Source organism: Chelonoidis abingdonii, chromosome 11, assembly GCF_003597395.2.
Source record: "Chelonoidis abingdonii isolate Lonesome George chromosome 11, CheloAbing_2.0, whole genome shotgun sequence".
Lineage (NCBI taxonomy): Eukaryota > Metazoa > Chordata > Testudines > Testudinidae > Chelonoidis > Chelonoidis abingdonii.
The window spans coordinates 2,251,908-2,270,597 of record NC_133779.1 but is presented as its reverse complement, the minus strand read 5'-3'; the positions used below and the strand labels follow the sequence as shown (position 1 = coordinate 2,270,597).

Genomic DNA, 18,690 nt, shown 5'->3' with positions numbered 1-18,690 from the left:
AAGGTCTAGAGAAATTAAGTGCAGAGTCACACAGTGAGTGTGCAGCAGAACCAGACACTGAACCTAGATCTGAATCCCAACCCAGTGCCTTTCCCACAAGACCATCCATCTTCTTTGGGCTACAGGCAGATTGTATGTTGCTAGGCTGAACTTGTAAAGTAATTCAAAATCCTTTGGCCACTGGAGCTGTATGCAGAAAACGCATATTCGGATATTATGAGACCGTATCTCCATCAACAACAATGCTGACTTCTGCTTAAAAACCATCATTCTTGATGTATACAATGAATATACAATGCACACTTTGCTCTGGTAGTAGGTACCACCTGAACTCTCCTGATGGGATTGTAGCCTTTTTTTATGCACAGCTGCAGGAAAGATTATCCCTAAATATCCTGCAGAGAGCTGGGCACTATCAATTATCCCTGTCACTGTGAGTTGAGTTCACGTGGCAATTCCCAGGATTGGGCCTTCATTAGATATACTCTTTGATTGACATAATAGGTTGGCCCCCGCACCTGCAACTGGATTGACGGCATGAGAGCCCAAGGAATCACTGCACTTGAGGAGACTCGCCATCAATATTGATGAGGCTTTGCATGGTCTCAGTGATCCAGACTGCCAATCATGAGCCTTGCACACTGGACCACAGCTATTGCTTTTAGTAAAGAGATATTTAATTAAAGCAAGATGTCCTGTATTAATTGGCTAAAGCCAAATTCTGGGTTTCACACACTCACGGATTTTTAAGGTAAGAAGGGACCTCTATATCATCTAATCTGACCTCCCGAATAACACAGGCCATAGAATTTTATCCAGTTATGCCTGTATGGAGCCCCTAAATACATATTTGGCTAAAGCATCTCTTCCAGAAAGTCATCCAGTCTTGATGGGAAGACTATACGAGATAGAGAATATGGAGGTTACTTATCTGTAACTGGAGATTCTTTGAGATGTGTGGTCTCTATCTATATTCCATATGAGGGTATGCATGCACTCCATGAGACAGATTTCTAATAATTAGTGTCCATTCGTCTGCGCCTGCACAGTTGTCCTCCTCATGCTTCAAACCGAAGGCATAAAGGGTAGTGCGGACCGACACCTCTCCAACAAGGATGCAGTCGGAATAGATGTCTATAATACTGCTGTCCCAACAGCTGGACAGAGGAGGCCTGGACTAATGCATAATGTTTTGTAAATGTACGGATGGAGCTCCAGGTAGCTGCCCTCCAAACGTTTAGTATGAGTACCTCTTGAAGGGATGGTCTTGAGGATGGTTGTGCTTTAGTGGAGTGGGCTCCCATCCATGGGAGGAATTGGAATATGTGCCAACTGATAACAAAGAATGATGCAGCCAGAAATCTACTTAGAGCATTACTGAGCAGATAATGGTTGTCCTTGCAATTGCTTCACTATAGTGACAAATCATCTTGGTGATTTTCTATTCAGTTTTGTTCTTTGCAGGTAAGATGCTGAAGGGAAACCTCCTCCTTATGAAAAATGGCATATGGCAGGTCAGCCATGAGGGCTCCTAGGTCACTCACCCATCTGGTCTGATGTGATGGCAAGTAGGAAGGCGATCTTCATGGAGAGGCGGGAAACTGAATACATGGCCAAGGGTTAAAGATTGGTCTGGTACGTATTAATAGACAATAGTACTAAGTTGAGGTTCCATTTTGATGTAGGTTTCAGCATCACTGGGAAGGTCCTAACGAGACCCTTCAGGAATCCAGTGGTTGTTGGGTTAGTAAAAATGGAGTAGTCTTCTACCAGATTTCTGCTAGACGGATCCACAGTGAACGAACAAAAAGCCCTGATGTCTTTGGGGATAAGAGATTGTCTAAAATAGCAGGGATTCCTTTTAATGATTCCTTGAGCTTAGCAGCTCTGGCCTTGGCTCCTGAGCTCATGCTCCAAGGGGTTCTGCTCATCGGCTGAGACTGCTGTATGGGGGAAGGGGGGGGGGCATGTCTCCCTGGCTCGGATCTAACTGAGGTCTCATGGCCTTCTCCATAAGGTATTTCTGCAGTCGGAGCTCTTGTCCCTTGCAGGTTTGGTGGGGGAGAGATGTCAGATGCTGTACTTAGCAGAGGTGTGACCTCTCCAAGGCAACAGAGGCAGTGCTAGTGTCCATCTCTCCTGGAGAAGAAGGAGGGGCAGCAGATACAGTTCTTATACCCCAGGACTCGGGGCATAGTCTTTGTCAGCAGCCAACACTAAGCTATACTAACAATGCTACAATGCTAAAACTCTAACAACACTAAGAATACTAAAAACTATGTACAATTATATTTACCAGTTCTGAAGAAGACGCAGAGGTAGTTACAGGCACGGGATTCCAACTCAGACCACGTGCCGGTGAGAAGGAACTGGAGAGGCATTGATCCCCTAGTGACCTCAGTTCAGAGCACAAGGAGGGCAACTGCACAGGTGTGCACCAATGGACACTACTTGCTAGAAATCTCCAGTTTCAGGGGCATGGTGTGCATGTGTATCCACATGTCGAATACACATAGGGACCAGCATTTGAAGAAGAATCACCAGTCCCTTTGGGAGTTTTTTCCAATGGCTAATTATCCACACTTAAAAATTCGTGTCTTATTAATTGGGTATCCAAGGGCAGAATTTGTCCCTTGATGTTGAAATAGTTAATGATTAATTGGATTATTTTGCAGAGTTGTTTGAAGACACAGCAGTATTATTATAAGTGTGAACCATAAGGCCCCCCCACCCCGCCGCCTTCCCCGTTTGTACACAAGCATAAGTTTGTATGCAGCATCTGTGCTCTGACGTGCCTGCAGCTTCGTTGGCATCCAAGAATACATCCATTTAAGTTCAGATCACTTTTCATCCCAGTGTGAACTTTTGAGAGGAGCCCTAAATGAATTACTTCCAGATGAAAGGTTAGCTATCCCATTTCACTGCACAGAGCTCAGGAACTGCAAACAACCCACCAGCCTGTATTATGCCCATGGTAACAAAGCAGTGAGTATACACTGTCATATGCCTGCTTGTTTCTTCATTTGTCTTGCTTCAGTCTATGCACGATGTATATTTCTCTGTGCTGGACATAATATCTGTTTTAATGCAGGGGAGGTAAAATAGAGATTCTTATGGCAAATTAACCTTGAAATTATTTTCCAGGCAGAGCTTCTTTGATTACAGCCTCTGCATATGACCAGCTGGAGGTTTTTAAATGTGACGTCACCACTTCAGTTATTTCCACTGTCACCTTTAACAATACAACGCAACTCTCAATAGCATTGTGCAGCACCGTTCATGCAAACGGCATATTCTCCCCTCCTCGGAAGGCTTTGCAGAGTTAAATGATGCAGTTGCAGTAATAAATAGCAGCAGAGGGCAGGAAGAAACGAGGAGGCATTAGCAAATGAGATAAGCCTGGGTTGGACTTTAAAAAGACTCTTGTGACAAGCATGCTGAAACAGGTGCAAACCATGCCGAGGCTGCAATTTTGGCTTGAAAATACGTCTTGCTCTCTTTTCTTCTTGCTGTCAAAGATGACCTAGCTTAGGGTTTTATATTGCATCTATCACCATGGTATCTAATGTCATGAGATCTCGTGACCGTAAAATAACAAATAGGTATTCCTAGCCACCCATGAAATGCTACATAATCTGACATGCAGCTTTCCTCTAAAATCTTCTGCACTATATGGAGTGCATATGGCCAAATGTTTTATAGGTGACACAACAGATTCCTGATGGTAAAGCTCTTCGTCCAAATGATATTTACACTGATGATTTATGATGCCTTCAAGGCTTGTTGGTCTTTGCAGGTTGTTGCCAGATGGCCCCTCCTCCTTGCATGAAGTGCTGCAGTGCAGTTGTAGATATCAGCTGCTTAAAAGATCACCTGTTTAAATAAATGGCTGCTGTAAGCATCCCTTCTGATATTGACATAGATAGAAGACTGGTTGTTAGCTTCTGAATATGACTGAAGGTGGGAGGTAAGGAGAGATTCAGAAGTCTGTATTTCCTCAGTGCTAGGAAATCAGAACAGATATCCTTTGCCATTCAGGGACACCCCACCCATTGGATCTCTTACAGAGGTTTTCCTTTAACGACCTATGGCTTGGGTTTATACTACTGTTCTATTTGCTTGGGTTCTTATATGGCTGCCCATCACGGCAATATCTGAGCATCTAGACAGAACAGACTGCAGTCTTGTCTTCACGGGAAGAACAATTTCCTCCACTGCAGGAATTACTGGGTGAAATTCCATGCCCCATATTATATAGTAGCTCCAACTAGATGATTGCAGTGACCTTAAAATCTACAAATACAGTGGCACAAATGTGTGGGACTAACAATACTGACTCGCTTTGCAAAGTGCTGTGAAATTCATGGATGATAGGTATTATTTTATCACTAGTCATTCCCTGGAGGTAATATCCATATAAGAGGAGAACCATGGCCAGATTCTGATCTTGCTTACACCACTGTAAATCCCATGGAACCAAGAACAGAATCTGTCCCCCTATTCAGCTGTCCACTTTGTAATCACCTAAGTCAGAAGTGCAGGACCACGCTCCTTGTCGCTGTTCTAATGATCATTGCGTTTCCACCCTTAAGAGCAAAATGGCAGATGTAAACTCCAAGAGGGCATCTCAGTTCTTGCAAAAATGTATTAAGCCAGAGGACAACGGAGGGGACGCACAGCCCAAAGAGGAGATAATAGAAGAGCAGTCTCTCCCTGTTATCACTCAATCCTACCCTCAGACAGTGCAAGGTAGGTACATTTCTCTGGTCTCTGTTTAATAATGCATTTTGCAGTGATGCCATTATGTTGTTATCATCTACCTCATGTATGGCTGTGTAGAGCCAGGCCCCTGTATGGTTCTGTATAAATAATGGTCACACTTCACATGAAGGGAACATTTTTTAGTAGTTTACAAATAGATGAACAGATGTTATAACAGTTAATTAATCATTTGTTAGAGTCCCACAAGTCAACAGGTTGCTCTTAAATCACCTATAATGCCTTCTACTGATAGGCTTATAACCATCTATAGTACAGGTCTCTCGCAACTTACGCGCATTTAACATGCGCAATTTCAGCTTTACGCTGAAAGGCCTGGAGTCTGGGAGGGCGCATGGCCTCAAGTAGAAAAGGCGTGGCCGCAATCTTTAAAAGTCCTGGGGCACCAGCTCTGGCTGGGAGTCCCAGGGCCTTTATATCACCCAGGGGGCTCCCAGCTGCAGAGGTGGCTGGTACCCCTGGGGCGAAATAAAGGGCCTGAGGCTCCAGCCACCGTGGAGCTTCGGGCCCTTTAAATGCTGCTGCAGCACGGCTGTCAAAGCTGCGGCCGGGATTTAAAGGGCTCCTCATGGCTCCCCACCATGGCGGGAAGCCTGGCGGAGCCCTTTAAATCCAGCCTGCAGCTTTGGCAGCTGGGCCAGGGCAGCATTTAAAGGGCTGCACCAGGCTTCCTGCCGCAGTAGGGAACCCAGAGGAGCCCTTTAAATCCTGCCCACAGCTCTGGCGGCCGGGCGGGGGGGGGAGCCCTTTAAATCCTGCCCGTCGGCGGGACTGGGGGGCATTTAAAGGGCTCCACCTGGCTCCCCACTGCGGCGGGAAGCCCGGCAGAGCCCTTTAAATCCCGCTTGCAGCTCCAGCGGCCGGGCAGAGGGTGGGAGCCCTTTAAATCCCACCCGCAGCTCCAGCGCCGGGACCAGGGGGGCATTTAAAGGGTTCCACCAGCTCTTTAAATGCCCCCCCCTAGTCCCGCCGCCGGAGCTGCGGGCGGGATTTAAAAGGCTTGGGGTTTTGACTGTACGCAGTTTTCGTTTTACGCGATAACCGCGGAATGGGACCCCGGCCTAAGATGCGACAGACCTGTACATGCCACTTATGGCTCTAGATGCTTATAACATCTATTAAACCTGTATAAACTACTTATCAATGTATCCTCTTTATATAAAGTGTGACCTAAACGATAATATTAGACCTTCCCAACTAAAGCTAAAAGTTTATACTCAATTTTTCATGCTGCTTTGTAGTAGGATGAGTGGACCTGAGAAAGAGGGTCACATTTCAGGAGGGATGTAGTTCAGTGTGGCACCAAGGAGCTCAGAAATGCTGGCTGAACCAGACTGCTTTCACACCAACTCTAGAACTTCCACACATAATACTGGTCTCCCAGCATGTTCAACAGAGATCTCTTTCCTACAACTCTACCATCCATGTCCCTTATTCATGTTCCTCTGCAGCCTGAGGCACGGTTTGCCTGGTGGGATCATCTGGGCATATCTCACCTAATCAATCCCCTGCCACTACAGGGGCCTCTGGCATTGGTGGCACTTTGATCTCTCCTGTTCTCTGCCTGAGGCATACAGTAGTCTCCTAAGGACTGAAATGTTTTAGACTAACTAAAGTAATTGGGCTCAACACAGGGGTATCTGGGCGAAATGTATAGCCTGTGATATAAAGGAGATCAGACTAGATGATCTAATGGTGCCTTCTGGCCTGAATCTCTATGAAAATCTATTAAATAATGAAACTACTTTACTCTGCAGAGGATGGGAGGGAACTAATGCAATTTTTTTTGCGTGATATTAATAGTGACTTTGGCATTTCTCCTTCTCACAGAGGAAATATCGATGGTGTTCAACACCTACAACATGGCAGCCAACCTCGGCCCAGCCTCCAGGAGAAAGAGGGAGAAAGGTGCAAATCACGATGGCACAAGCACCTCCCTCTATGTTGACCGCCGCAAGTCCAAGGTGTGGAACTATTACACCAAGCTGGGAGATGCCTATGTTGAGTGCAATGTGTGCAAGAAGCAGCTCTCCTTTCACAACAGCACCACCACCATGCGGGAGCACCTGGTGAGGAAGCACAGCATTCGCGACACTTTGCTCTCACAGCTGAAGGATGACCAGGCTTCCGAGTCTGACTGCATGGCTCAGGAGAACATGATAAAGAGGTCCCGGCAGATGACACCAGAAAACTACTTGTACCATGCCGCATCCTGCTCTGAACCAAGGACTGACGTGATTTTGGAACTGGTGCTTGAGATGATATTTCGTGACCTCCATCCTCTTTCCGTGGTGAAAGACAAGGGTTTTGGCCTCCTCATCGGGTATCTAGAGCCTAATTTTACCCTCCCATCTCCTATTCAGCTCTCCAGCATGCTGTGGCATAGATACAATGTGGTGAAGCAGCACCTGGAGCGCTATTTGCAAACAGCCCAGTCCATAGTCATCTGCGTGGAGTTCTGGGTGTCCCAGCCCAACCAGACATACTTGACAATCACAGCCAACTTCATTGACGGGGAGTGGCGCCGGGCGAGATGTATCCTGGAAACCCAGCCAGTGCATGAGACTAAAGGGGCAGGTGATTTAGGAGAGAAGCTCTTCAGCATCCTGACAGAGTTTGGGTTGTCGAACAAGTCCATTTTCTGCGTGATGCACGACAGCTTGCAGAACACAGTGATGAATTCGCAGCCGCTCAAGAGCGCTTATGGCTGGACCAGCCTGTGCTGTGCTGCCCACACTCTGCACCTGTGTATCAAGGCAGGGCTGGAGGTTGATCAGGTGCAAGAGGCTCTGACTGCTGCCCGGGGCATCGTGAGCTACTTCCAACAGGATGCGAAAGCCACCTGCTCGCTGAACAGCAAGCTGGAAGCGATCAACAAGACCAAGTTGAAGCTGGTGATGGATGTAGGATCTCGCTGGATAACTACCATTGAGATGTGCGAGAGCCTCCTGGACCTCAAATGGGCGATCATGTCCCTGCTGGAGGAACATCCCAAAGGGACGTTGGCTGTGCAGAACTTAGCTGACCACCAGTGGAAGCTCTTGCAGGACCTGGTGCCAGTCATGAGGACGATTAAGATTGCCACATCATTCTTGCGTGAGGAGCAGAACATCTCCATCTCTTCTCTGATGCCTTGCATCCATGGTATCATCACTGCCATTGGGCAGCAGTTAGAAGAGTCCAGCGATGTCATCAAGATGGTGGTAGGCAATATAAGGTCAGAGCTGATGCAGCGCTGGAGTATATCAGAGGATGAGAAGGTGCTGGAAAGCCCTGCGATTACTGCCTCGTTTCTAGACCCTCGTTTCAAGGAGATGAGGTTCCTGAGTCCCAACCTGAGGAATGAGCTGCATAAGAGAGTCAAAAATATGCTATCAGAGGTCTTCAACCACCAGTCCCCACCTTCTACCCAGTTCTGGTTGCCGAACTCAGATTACAAAGCAGAGGTAGGAGAAGCAGGGGTCCAGCTGTCTGCTCACAAAGACAGAGGCCCAAGTGGCCAGTCCCAGAGCATGTATGACATCCTTTTGGGGAAAGATCCAACGGAGAGCATGCCTGAAATCCATCAGCAATTGGAAAACTACATCGTGGAACCTCTCTGCAAACGCAGCACCAACCCACTGGACTGGTGGAAAACCAATGAGCACCGCTTCCCCGCTGTGGCAAGATTAGGCAGGCAGTACCTTGCCATACCAGCCACAGTTGTGCTGCCAGACCAGGCGTTTGCTGCCAACGAGAGCACCCTGGAGCATCGGAGAGCAGTCCTCACTCCTGAAAATCTGGACCAGATTCTGTTCTTGCATCAAAATTTTGATTTTTTAGAATCAATGAGAAACAATAATGAGATGCGGGGCAGAAATCTGCATGCCCAGTATTAAAATGCAGTGAGGGTGGGGCTCAGTACAGAGGTGATGTGTAATAGTGTTTAACGCTTCCCTACCTTCTCGGTGGGATTTTGGAAAGGTGTCTGCCTAAGTTCATTCCCAGTGAAATTATCCTTTGATGTCAATAGAAGCAGAGTTAAGCCAATGCTGAGTGTTTTCAAAATCCTCCCTACGTGTACAACACTGGTTTTGTAACCACTTTGTGATAGTTTCATCAAACTCAAATACAATATAATTCCAGAGCGGAAAGAAAATGTTAAGTTCTACCGATCTGGACTTCTTAGCATCACCTCTGAATTTGGCCCTAGGATTTTACTAGCACCTCTGAATTTGGCATGCTAGTAAAATCCTAAAGGATATACAAATTCTCATTGTAGCAATCTTTTTACAAAACAAAGGTCAAATATATTAATATATGTAAATATTAAGACTATTCACTGCTGCATGGATCCTACTACTACATAGTCAAAAGCTGTGAGTTTTCATGAAACAGGCCACTGTCCACTATTTTGAGATGTTATTTAAGTTGCACTGATGTTAAAAGTTTCAGTCCTCAGAGCTACTCTCCTCTTCACCAACAGGTTTTTCCTGATAAGAGAGAGAAGCAGATGGAAGTTGTTCCCTTAGGGCAGCCCTTAGCAATGGGTCACTAGACTGGAAGACAGATCCTGTCTGTTGCCAGTTTTCAGAGGGTATGCATGGCTTGGTTGAGAGGAGAGAGAGCAGAAAACCTCCCACATAAAGGGCCAGAGCCTCAGCTGGTACAATACATCGATGGAGCTTTGCTGATTTACATCAGCTGATGACCTGGCCCATAAACTTGATTCTTCACTCACACACCAGTTGTAAAGCCATGTAACTGTCTTCAGTGGAGATACTCCTGACTTACTACACTGGTCTCAGCGGCTGAAGAATTGCATCATAGTAATTTTGCATCAGTTTATTTAAAGTCGGATTTAAACTGCTTCAAGCCCCTGCGTGGACACTCTTAATTTAGTTTAAACTGGTTTATATCAATTTAACTTGGGCTGGTAAATTTACAGGCACAAGCTAAATCAATACGACCAGTTTTAAATCAGTAAAAGGGTATCTACAAGGTTTGCACCTGTTTAACTAAACCGGTTTTTAACATTATTTAGTTAAACCAGTGATACGTGTGTGTAGACAAGGCTTGGGTGACTGACAGGCTTCAAAGTAAAGAGCACCTTGAGATGAATGGAGGCACTGTTCGAGGCTTTCTGTTTGCATGCTCAGAAGACAGCTGGTCATATTTTAAGGGTTTCCTTTGCAGTTGTAAGGGTAGAAAGCTTTCTTTCATTGTAGCAGGATGGTCACCCTGCTCCTGCCCTGAAGGGCTTAAAACAGCCCTGGGAGAGGGCCACAGTGGGGGAAAAGTTAGGCTGATTGGGGGAAGCAGCCACAGCTGGGGCCACGCCCCAATCAGGCTACAGCTGGCCCTGTAAGAGGGCTGAGGGCCAGAGAGTGAAACACAAACACACTCTCTCTATCTTCCCTGAGAGAGAAGCACCTGAGAGAGAAGGGAAGCTTAGGCAGGTACTTAGGGTGCAACAGTGCTGAGGAAGGGCAGAGGGAGCTGGGGAGCTCCAGCCTAGCAAAGTCCCAGGCTGCAGGTCAAGTTAAGGGCCCACAAGGGTACGATGATGAGTGGTTTACAGACTGCAGTCCACCCCACTGAGTGGGGGCTAGATAGTGACTGGCAGTAGCCACTGAGGCAAGGTAGAGATAGGGGGTTCCCCTAGGTGGGGAGATCCAGATTGTGGGTTGCTGCAGTGGGCAGAACCCCTGGACAAAGAGCACTGGGGTCCGGGAGGGACACGAGGGCCAGCGACAGGCGAGACATCAGCCAGCAGAGGGCACTCCAGAGCTGGAAAAGAGCTAATTTCCTGGACAACCAGCAGGAGGCGCTGCGCTCATGAGTCTTTGTCCCACCACATTCATCTTTAACTTTTAAAAAAAAAAACACCACCTTAATTTCTGCAGAAGCTAATGGGCAAACGTCCAGGGAAACTGTCCTACTTGCCATGGGTGAGTATGTTTGTCAAGCCCTTGACCTGAACATTGCTGCTTTAGTAAAAGACTCTACAAGAGCATTTTGACTAGTGTGAGGAAGGATTTCATCATCCAGCCTCACAAAACAGCCACCAACCCAGCAACAAAATCTGTTTTCCAGTTCTCACATCATGATGGGTGGGGGCACAGGGGGAAACCCTAGTTATATTTGACTTGCTGTTCAAGCAAAAGAAATCCAATAACAATTCAACTTTGCAGGTTTGCAAGATTGTGTTGCTTCTGCAAACAAAGGGATAGACAAAACCAGTGCAGTAATTTACGACCTGCTATGGTGCTTTAACATATTCTGGGATATTAACAGTGGGACTGCTAGACAGCTGATAAGATTTATGACAGATCAAACAAACCGTTAGTTCTGTTGCTGGATCTTGTGCTGCTCTCATCACTGTAGTATCTGAGTGTCTTCCAGTGATAAAATAAACAAGGGACTGACATGTCATGTGTGGCTCTCATTCCATTACTCTCCCCTGGGGGAAAACTGCATGTGACTAAAAATAAAAGGAAGGAAGGCTGATGTGCTATATGTTATTATTTGCGATGGCTGCGTTGCAGAAGCGAGGTTTGTATTTGCATCTGAAAGTGGTGAGGTCTGAAGTAACTCTGAATTCCTGTGGAGGCAAATTCCACAGTTTTGGATGAGCCCTGAGAACGTTCTGTCTCCTGCACAAATTAGCTTCATCGTTCCAATAGACAATTCCAGAGTTCCAAAGAAGCTCTATTGACCTTTTCTTCCATTTTAATCTAAGCTGATAAAAAAAATTCCTTGGTATCACAGCCAATCTGAAGAAAACTAGTAAAAAACAAAATTCTGCTATGATTGGATCTGTTGTGCAATTAAGAAAAACTCTGCTCCATAATTTGCAGTTTCCAATTAACTAATATGTTCAGTTTACCCATGGGAATGTAAGACCTGCAAATTTGTTATTCCCACAGAGGCTATTGGCTGCATGAAGTCCTTTTGTTTTAACTTAGCATTCACTCTGCCTGAGAGAAGCCAGGCTTTTTATTAAACTCCAATCCATGTTAGTTTGTCCTTTACCCAGCCTCAGCTCACTGGACCTGTGACAGGTCTGTAAGGCACTTCCAAGCAGCTATAGTAATGATAATGACTTCCCTGTATATTTCGCCCACCAATGACTGACTGAAGCTGGCACAGCATACATTTAAGTACACAGATTCACAGACTCCAAGGCCAGAAAGGACCATTGTGATCATCTGGTCTGGCCTCCTGCATAACACAGGCCATAGAACTTCCCCAAAATAATTCCTAGAGCAGATCTCTTAGAAAAATATCCCATCTTGATTTAAAAATCATCAGTGATGGAGAATCCACCATGACCCCTTGGTAAGTTGTTCCACTGGTTAATTACTCTTATGTTAAAAATTTACACCTGATTTCTAGTCTGAGTTGTCGAGCTTTAACTTGCAACCTCTGGATCATGTTATGCCTTTCTCTGCTAGACTGAAGAGCCCATCATTAATTATTTCTTCCCCACCTAGGTACTCACAGATTGTAATCAAGTCATCCCTTAACATTCTCTTTGTTAAGTTAAATCAGACTGATTCTTTCAAGTCTAATGTCTGTGTAGCACGCCCTGTTCTGCTCCACCAACATGGTATAACTAGTTTTGAAATAACCATTAAAAGCAGTATAACAACTTTTACAACTGGAGCTCAAGAACCCAATTTAATAAGCTATGCAGAGAGCACACAGAAAATAACAATGCACAGATCATCGCAGGACTACATATTAAATCTGAAATGCAGGGCATGACCATCCGTTTCGGCAAAAAAGATATAAATACAATGGCAATTTCTCACTGATTTTCCTATTTTTGACCTTTTCTAACACCAGCAACTGAACCCATAAACTGATGGTAAGAAACAAGGGCTATTCACATCCAACTTTTATTTTTAAATGGAGGCAAAAGAGCTTTTTTTTTTTTAATTAAACTAAAGCAGAAGTACAGAGCCTCTCATATTTGTACAACAGCTATTTTACAGTCATTAACATATATATTTTTTTCAACCATGCATAATTGTAATTTAATGCCAGACATGTATACTTAATTGAACACACACGTCCTTTCTCTGTTAATGTAAGTGAAGAGCATTTAATGCCTTAATGTTTCTTTATAGTTAAACTTGATGCCAACAATGTTATATTGGTGCTAAACACTAAAAACATCCAAATAGGCTTTGGCATCCTACCAAATACAAACAGTTACAACTTTCCTTTCAGTACCTTCAAGTGGAGGTTTCTTTCCAGCCTCACCAGGTGCTGCTGCACTAGGAAAAACAGTGAGTGTTTCTTCTGCAGTGCCAACAATGATATAAGCTGAAGTGTGGGTTGGGCACACTGTCTTGTCAGCTAACCCTGCACAGAGCTGATCAGCAACTGATCAGATGCTAAAAAACATTTACATATCTTCCAAGCTTAGACAAGACTACTACCACTGATACCCTGTGTGGTTTCCCAGTTACCATTGGAGAAGGTCAACGTCTGAGTTTGTTTCTTTCATCTTTGGCTCATTTTTTAATGTTTTATGGGCCATTTAATATTTATCAGTGGCTCCATCTGCTCCTGCACGCGGTGGCATTTCATATGAGCATTCCGACTTTTTATCTTGTCGAACACCCTACAAGTTGACAGAAAACAAGGGCCAGCTGTTAGTTTTCTTAACAAGGCTAAATAAAATGGGATTCGCACAGAAAAGCTTTCCCCAGATAATGAGCAGAACAGACTCCCTTTATTTTTCCTCTTAATTTTTAGGTGTGCAGTGCACATGGACGTGAGGGACCAGCATATGGTGAGGTAAAGGTCAGTACTGTGGAAGCTTCCCCAGGCAGCTTTGGAATTGCACCTCAATCCTGACCAAAAGCACTGCTTGTTATTCTCCTCCCACAACCAGTTCTCCCAATACACCTCAGTCCCTAGCTGTAATACTTTCTCTTCCTTTTCAGTCCTGTTCCCACATCTCCTGAACAGGACCTACAAGTAATGTTGCATTGTGGTAAAAGATGCATTTGTTTTGTAATGAAAACAGATAGGGAAATAGACATACAAGGAAAGGGGGATGACCACGGATGGGTTGGCAACAGCCAAAGGACCTATTTCCTTTTAGTCATACGATTCTCCCGCAATATCAATGGCAGCCATGGAGCTAAACTCCCAAATCTCTTTAAAAATGTAGGGGTTAGCCTACGAATGAAATTGGATATGCATCTACAGCTTCAGGGTTCATTAACTTAAAGGGACAATAAGTAACCATTGTAAAAAATTGCCTTTTACAGTTAGAAATAACACCTAACATTACAACATGAAAGAGATTAGGGGGAAAAAGCATTTTCCTTTATTTTTTCTTTGTGTACAGTCAGTTTTGTAGTTTCACCTTTGCCAATTTCCCATTTTGTGTGGGTCTTTCATGATGAAATGAGGGAGAAAACTTTTTTTTAAAAGTTATATGTGGTCATAAAATCACACAAATTGGCTAGGGGACTCAGAGAGAAATGCACCATGCATTTAACTCATTTTAAAAAAATCATTAGATTTTTCAAGTAAATGGTGCTCCTTTAATTAAGAATGCTTTATTTATAAATACAAACTGAATTAAGCAGATGTAGAAATCACTGAACAATGCATAACAAAGCCATACCTTTCACACTCTTTACATGGAAATGCACTCTGATAGTCTGTGCTCCCAGGCTGGTCTGGAGTTCCCCTCTGACTGCAGGCTGGACTGTATGTCTTGTGTGATGCTTTTTTGTAATTCTTTGACTTTATCTTCATGTCTTGTCTAGGCAGATAACCATGCATTTTCTTTGGGCTGTATGCAATCTGCAAATTATGGAATATTTGTTAAAATAGCAATCTTTCCCCCTCAGAAAGGTTGTATTATTGTGGTTGGATAGTTAAAAGGAATTGAAGTAAAAGAAAATTAACTCTAAACTTTTTAAAAGCCATATGCATGTGCTTATACACATGCCATACACACTATGACACAGTGCAACCTCCCTCAGATCCTGATTCAGGAAAGCACTTCAGTCCATATTAAGACCCACTGAAGTGAACAGGAAAATGTATCTATGCTTACCTGAAAATTTCCTTTCATTGAATAGTAAGAAAATTTCTTTTAATTGAATAATCTGATCATTCTAACAGACTGTCACGGGGTCCCCGGGCAATGCTCTGGAACTGCTCCCCACAAAGTCAGTCAGGACTTTGGGGAGCCTCCTCTCCCTTGGAGCAGACTGTCTTCAGGGCAAGAAGCTCACACGGCTTCACCTCCCTGGGTCTGACCTTGGCACATTCAGCCTATGCCCCTCCATGCGCTTCCCACAGTGAGCCCACCCAGGCAGGGCCCTGGGGAAACCAGAGGGTCCTGCACGCACCCCCACTTTGCAGTCAGACGTGACTCTTAGCCAGCCAGTAAAACAGAGGTTTATTCGATGACAGGAACAAGGTCTAAAACAGAGCTTGTAGGTACTGCGAACCGGACCCCTTGGCCAGGTCCATTCTGGGGCCCAGCGAGCCAGACACCCCTCTCTACCCTCACTTCTCGTCCCCAGCCAGCTCCAAACTGAAACCCACTCCAGTCCCTCCTTCTCTGCTGAGTTCCTTTCCCAGGCCAGGAGGTCACCTGACCTCTTTGTTCTCCCACACCTTTAGCATCCCCTTGCAGGCGGGAAGGGTCCGGGCCATTAGTTGCCGGGAGACAGAGTGTTGGCCAGAAACTGAGGCACCCTCTACAGTATTCAGAGGAAGCATTAAGAACAGTCCCACTTCGTCACACAGATCCATTACAATGGGTGCTTCAACCTGCTTGCAGGTGGGAGGCAGAACCAGACTGTGTTAAATATACTTGGAGGAAAAGGCACAACAATTTCTCCTACTGCAAAAGACAGTAAATTCCACCTATTGACAACAAACCCAAATCACTGGACATCCATTTCCATCTCTATTCCGGACCATCTGTTGTCTCCAGGGTGACCGGATCTGAAGACCTTATTATTTGAAGAAAGGAAATTTTCAGGTAACCATGGATAAATTTTCCGATTCTTCTTCATGCTAAGGTCCACAGATCTGTTACAACAGATTTTCATAACAGCGTGCCTCCAAGATAGGAAGCAGGATCATTCCTGAAATGTGGACATCTACTACGAAGTACACTATATATAAATATCTCCTCCATCATCCCCTGGCACTGAGGTGTGGAGAACACTTCTCCCAAAAGAAAGGAAATGGCACTGAGTAAGACTGGATGACCAATATGCAGAACTTGATGAATTAATGGTTGTCCAGTAGATCTCAGAACAGGAGATATGATTACTCTGTCCTGAGAGTGTCCATGTCCCTAAGGATTTGACTCTAATGCTTGACTGAAAGTGGCATATTTCTTGAATTTACTTAGAGAAAGAATGTTCTAACAGTTCTGAGGACTACTGGTCTGAATGAAAGGTATGATACTAGGTCTGGTTAGAGTGAGTTTTTCACCTGAAGTTGGAAGCTTAATCTCTTTGGAGAGAGTGGCCATCGTGAAGCTTACACTAATGGATAGGAAGAATGACACCTGCAAAAGGGTGATTCCATCTAGGTAGTGCTGTAAGGAACAGAATGAGGTTCAAAGGTTGAGCGATATCACCTTGCAGCACTGGAATAAAGTTGCTGCCCTAAGGAAGCATTTAATGTTGGTATTTGTACATAACTTGCTTTTCTTCAATGTGCTGAGAACATTATACTACTGAGATTTGACCTATTTCTTGGGCACTCTTGTGCACGTACAAGAAAGCCCTCCTGGGGTAGGGCTACCCAAGACTGTGTTTCACTGGTTTAACATGGTAGTTAAACTGTGGACTTTCCAACAGTCAGTAGATTAAGTTCAATTTGTTGACTTCTCTTTTGGCGTCCATGAGCACAATAATCACTTCATCCAGTTATTCATTTTAAACCATGCCTAGAAGGTTCAACCCACGCCTACGGCCAGGTCATTACCATATTGATCTGTGCTGTAGCACTCCACAAAGGTGACAGGAAGAAACAGTGCTGATTTCATTATTAATTTATTTCCCCTTGAGAATTTGTCCCCAGAATCCTGCTTCAGAGGAGGAAGCAAAATTGGGCTCAGAGATTGCTTTGAAAATATTTCCAGTGGCTAATGATTTCTCTGTCCTCAAAGAGGCCGAGTCTATTTGTTCCTCTTTCCCCACATGGCTTCTCAGGAAGGCACTGGCCTGCAGCTCAGGATGGACCCCCAGCAGCCTCTCTCTGTTGCACGGGATCCACATGGGCTATATAGGTCTGTGCTTCTCCTGCAGGCCTCAGCCTGGGATATGAGATTGGATCCTCCTGGGATAGGAGGGAAGGAGCATTAAAGAGAAGGGCAGCAGAAGGAGGGAGTTGGGCCCAAAGGTCCCATATAGAACTCTCTGGTGTTAGTAGCTTCTGTGCTGTGTCTGGTGCCCTCTATCTTTGACCCATGGGGAAGCAAGGGTACAGCTGAGCTCGCCAGTCAGAGGCTTGGCTGCTGGTTTGTGCTATAGGAATTCAGAGGTGATCTTCACTTGGCACGCTGCCCTTCCTGCTTGACTTCTATCGTAGAGATGAGGGAGGGAGGGCTGCCTGCCAGGGACCCAATTCTTTTCTAATCCTGCCTTCCTCCCCTCTCCTGCGTGGTGAGGGGTTGAGGGAATCCTGCCTGGCCTGAGCTGTGAGGCAACCTGGTCTCTGCCCACAGAGCCGCATGAGCTCTCCAGAGAGATGCTTGATAAGTGGAGAAGCAAGAGACATGGACCCTTCCTCTGGCTTTTCTTAGCCTAAATCCCTCCCTGAAGCCTCCAAGGAACTAACGCCCCAGTAGGGGAAGTAGAGCTGAGATGGACAGTTTCTCCCCAAAATCCAGTGCAGCCCTGGGACATGGCTGGGAATTACACAGACACATTATTAAGCCCAATTGTTGGTCTTAAAAATTTGAACAGAAGTTTGGAATTTCCCTCAGCAAAGTTGCAGCAGGGAGGCCAGGGGAGCCGCAGGCCATTGACGGGGGATGGAATAAATTGGAGAGAACTTGAGGAGGTGAGCCATTCCCCTGCTGACAGGGACTGGCAGGCCTGGTTCTGCCACCCAGCTGCAAGCAAGCTGAAGTGCTCATTGTAAAGGATCTGTGGACTTTAGCACCAAGCAGCATGGGCCTGGTTCTTGTTTACGTCAAAGGCTCTCTACACTGCTCTGGAACTTTAAAGGGGCCATAGTGTCAATGAGAATCAGGCTCAATGGGACTTCAGCATGTTTAAAATTAAGCTCATGCTTAAGTGCCTTCCTGAACATCGACGGACGCAGACGTGTACTTTAGGCCCCAGGTCAGGAAAACCCTTCAGTCTTGTCTACAGTAATTTTTTTGCCACCACTGCCCATGACAGCCCAGCTCCACCAATGGAGTGCTCGTGTATTCAAGGCACTGCCAGACACCGATGTTTTAAGCATCATGTCATATAAACCTGCTTTGAGCAGGGTCAGACAACATTATACATGGACCCCACTCTATACGAGTGCTCCCACTGTTGCTCACGCCAGTAGAGCTGACCCTGTAATAGCAGCTGAGAAACTGTTGTCAAAAAACCCTAGTTCAGACACCTCTAAAATGCCCAGGCTGCCAGAGTGCATCAGCTCCAGAACAATACTACCCTGATCCAGCCCTACAATTTAAAGGGCTGGTCGTGCAAGGCTTTGAGTGTCTTCTGCAAGGTTTAAAGAACACAATTCTCACTGAAGTCCATAGGAGGTGAAGGGGGCTCAGCATGGTGTAGGATTGGAAAACACGGTTACTCACCTTTGTAACTGTTGTTCTTCGAGATGTGTTGCTCATATCCATTCCAGTAGGTGTACGCGCCGCGCGTGCATGTTCGTCGGAGAACTTTTACCCTAGCAACTCCAGCAGGC

General features: G+C 45.4%; 2 protein-coding genes across 6 annotated transcripts in view; one reads left to right on the top strand and one right to left on the bottom strand.

The window, feature by feature from the left end:
- Positions 1-451: 451 nt before the first annotated feature.
- LOC116838923 (E3 SUMO-protein ligase ZBED1-like) lies at positions 452-8,991 on the top strand. 4 transcript variants are annotated; one of them, XM_075070590.1, is made up of 4 exons: positions 452-751; positions 1,450-1,635; positions 4,593-4,749; positions 6,610-8,991. In XM_075070590.1, the coding sequence occupies exons 3-4, from the start codon at positions 4,599-4,601 to the stop codon at positions 8,655-8,657; spliced, it is 2,199 nt and encodes a 732-aa protein (XP_074926691.1). In that variant the 5' UTR covers positions 452-751; positions 1,450-1,635; positions 4,593-4,598; the 3' UTR covers positions 8,658-8,991. The 4 variants fall into 4 exon arrangements, with proteins under 4 accessions (XP_074926691.1, XP_074926692.1, XP_074926689.1 ...); XM_075070588.1 differs by lacking the exons at positions 452-751; positions 1,450-1,635 and adding exons at positions 2,784-2,985; positions 3,797-3,967; XM_075070591.1 differs by lacking the exon at positions 452-751 and having other exon boundaries at positions 1,405-1,635.
- Positions 8,992-12,410: 3,419 nt separating this feature from the next.
- ZNF541 (zinc finger protein 541) overlaps positions 12,411-18,690 on the bottom strand; it is a 61,415-nt gene continuing 55,135 nt past the window's right edge. The window contains exons 13-14 of one of the 2 annotated variants that reach the window (XM_032804469.2): positions 14,411-14,592; positions 12,411-13,393 (exon numbers count right to left, since the gene is read on the bottom strand). In XM_032804469.2, the coding sequence (XP_032660360.1) occupies positions 13,291-13,393; positions 14,411-14,592 (285 nt within the window). In that variant the 3' untranslated portion in view covers positions 12,411-13,290. Of the gene's footprint in view, positions 13,394-14,410; positions 14,593-18,690 lie in introns of those variants that run through there. The other variant, XR_004377008.2, reaches the window with a different exon arrangement.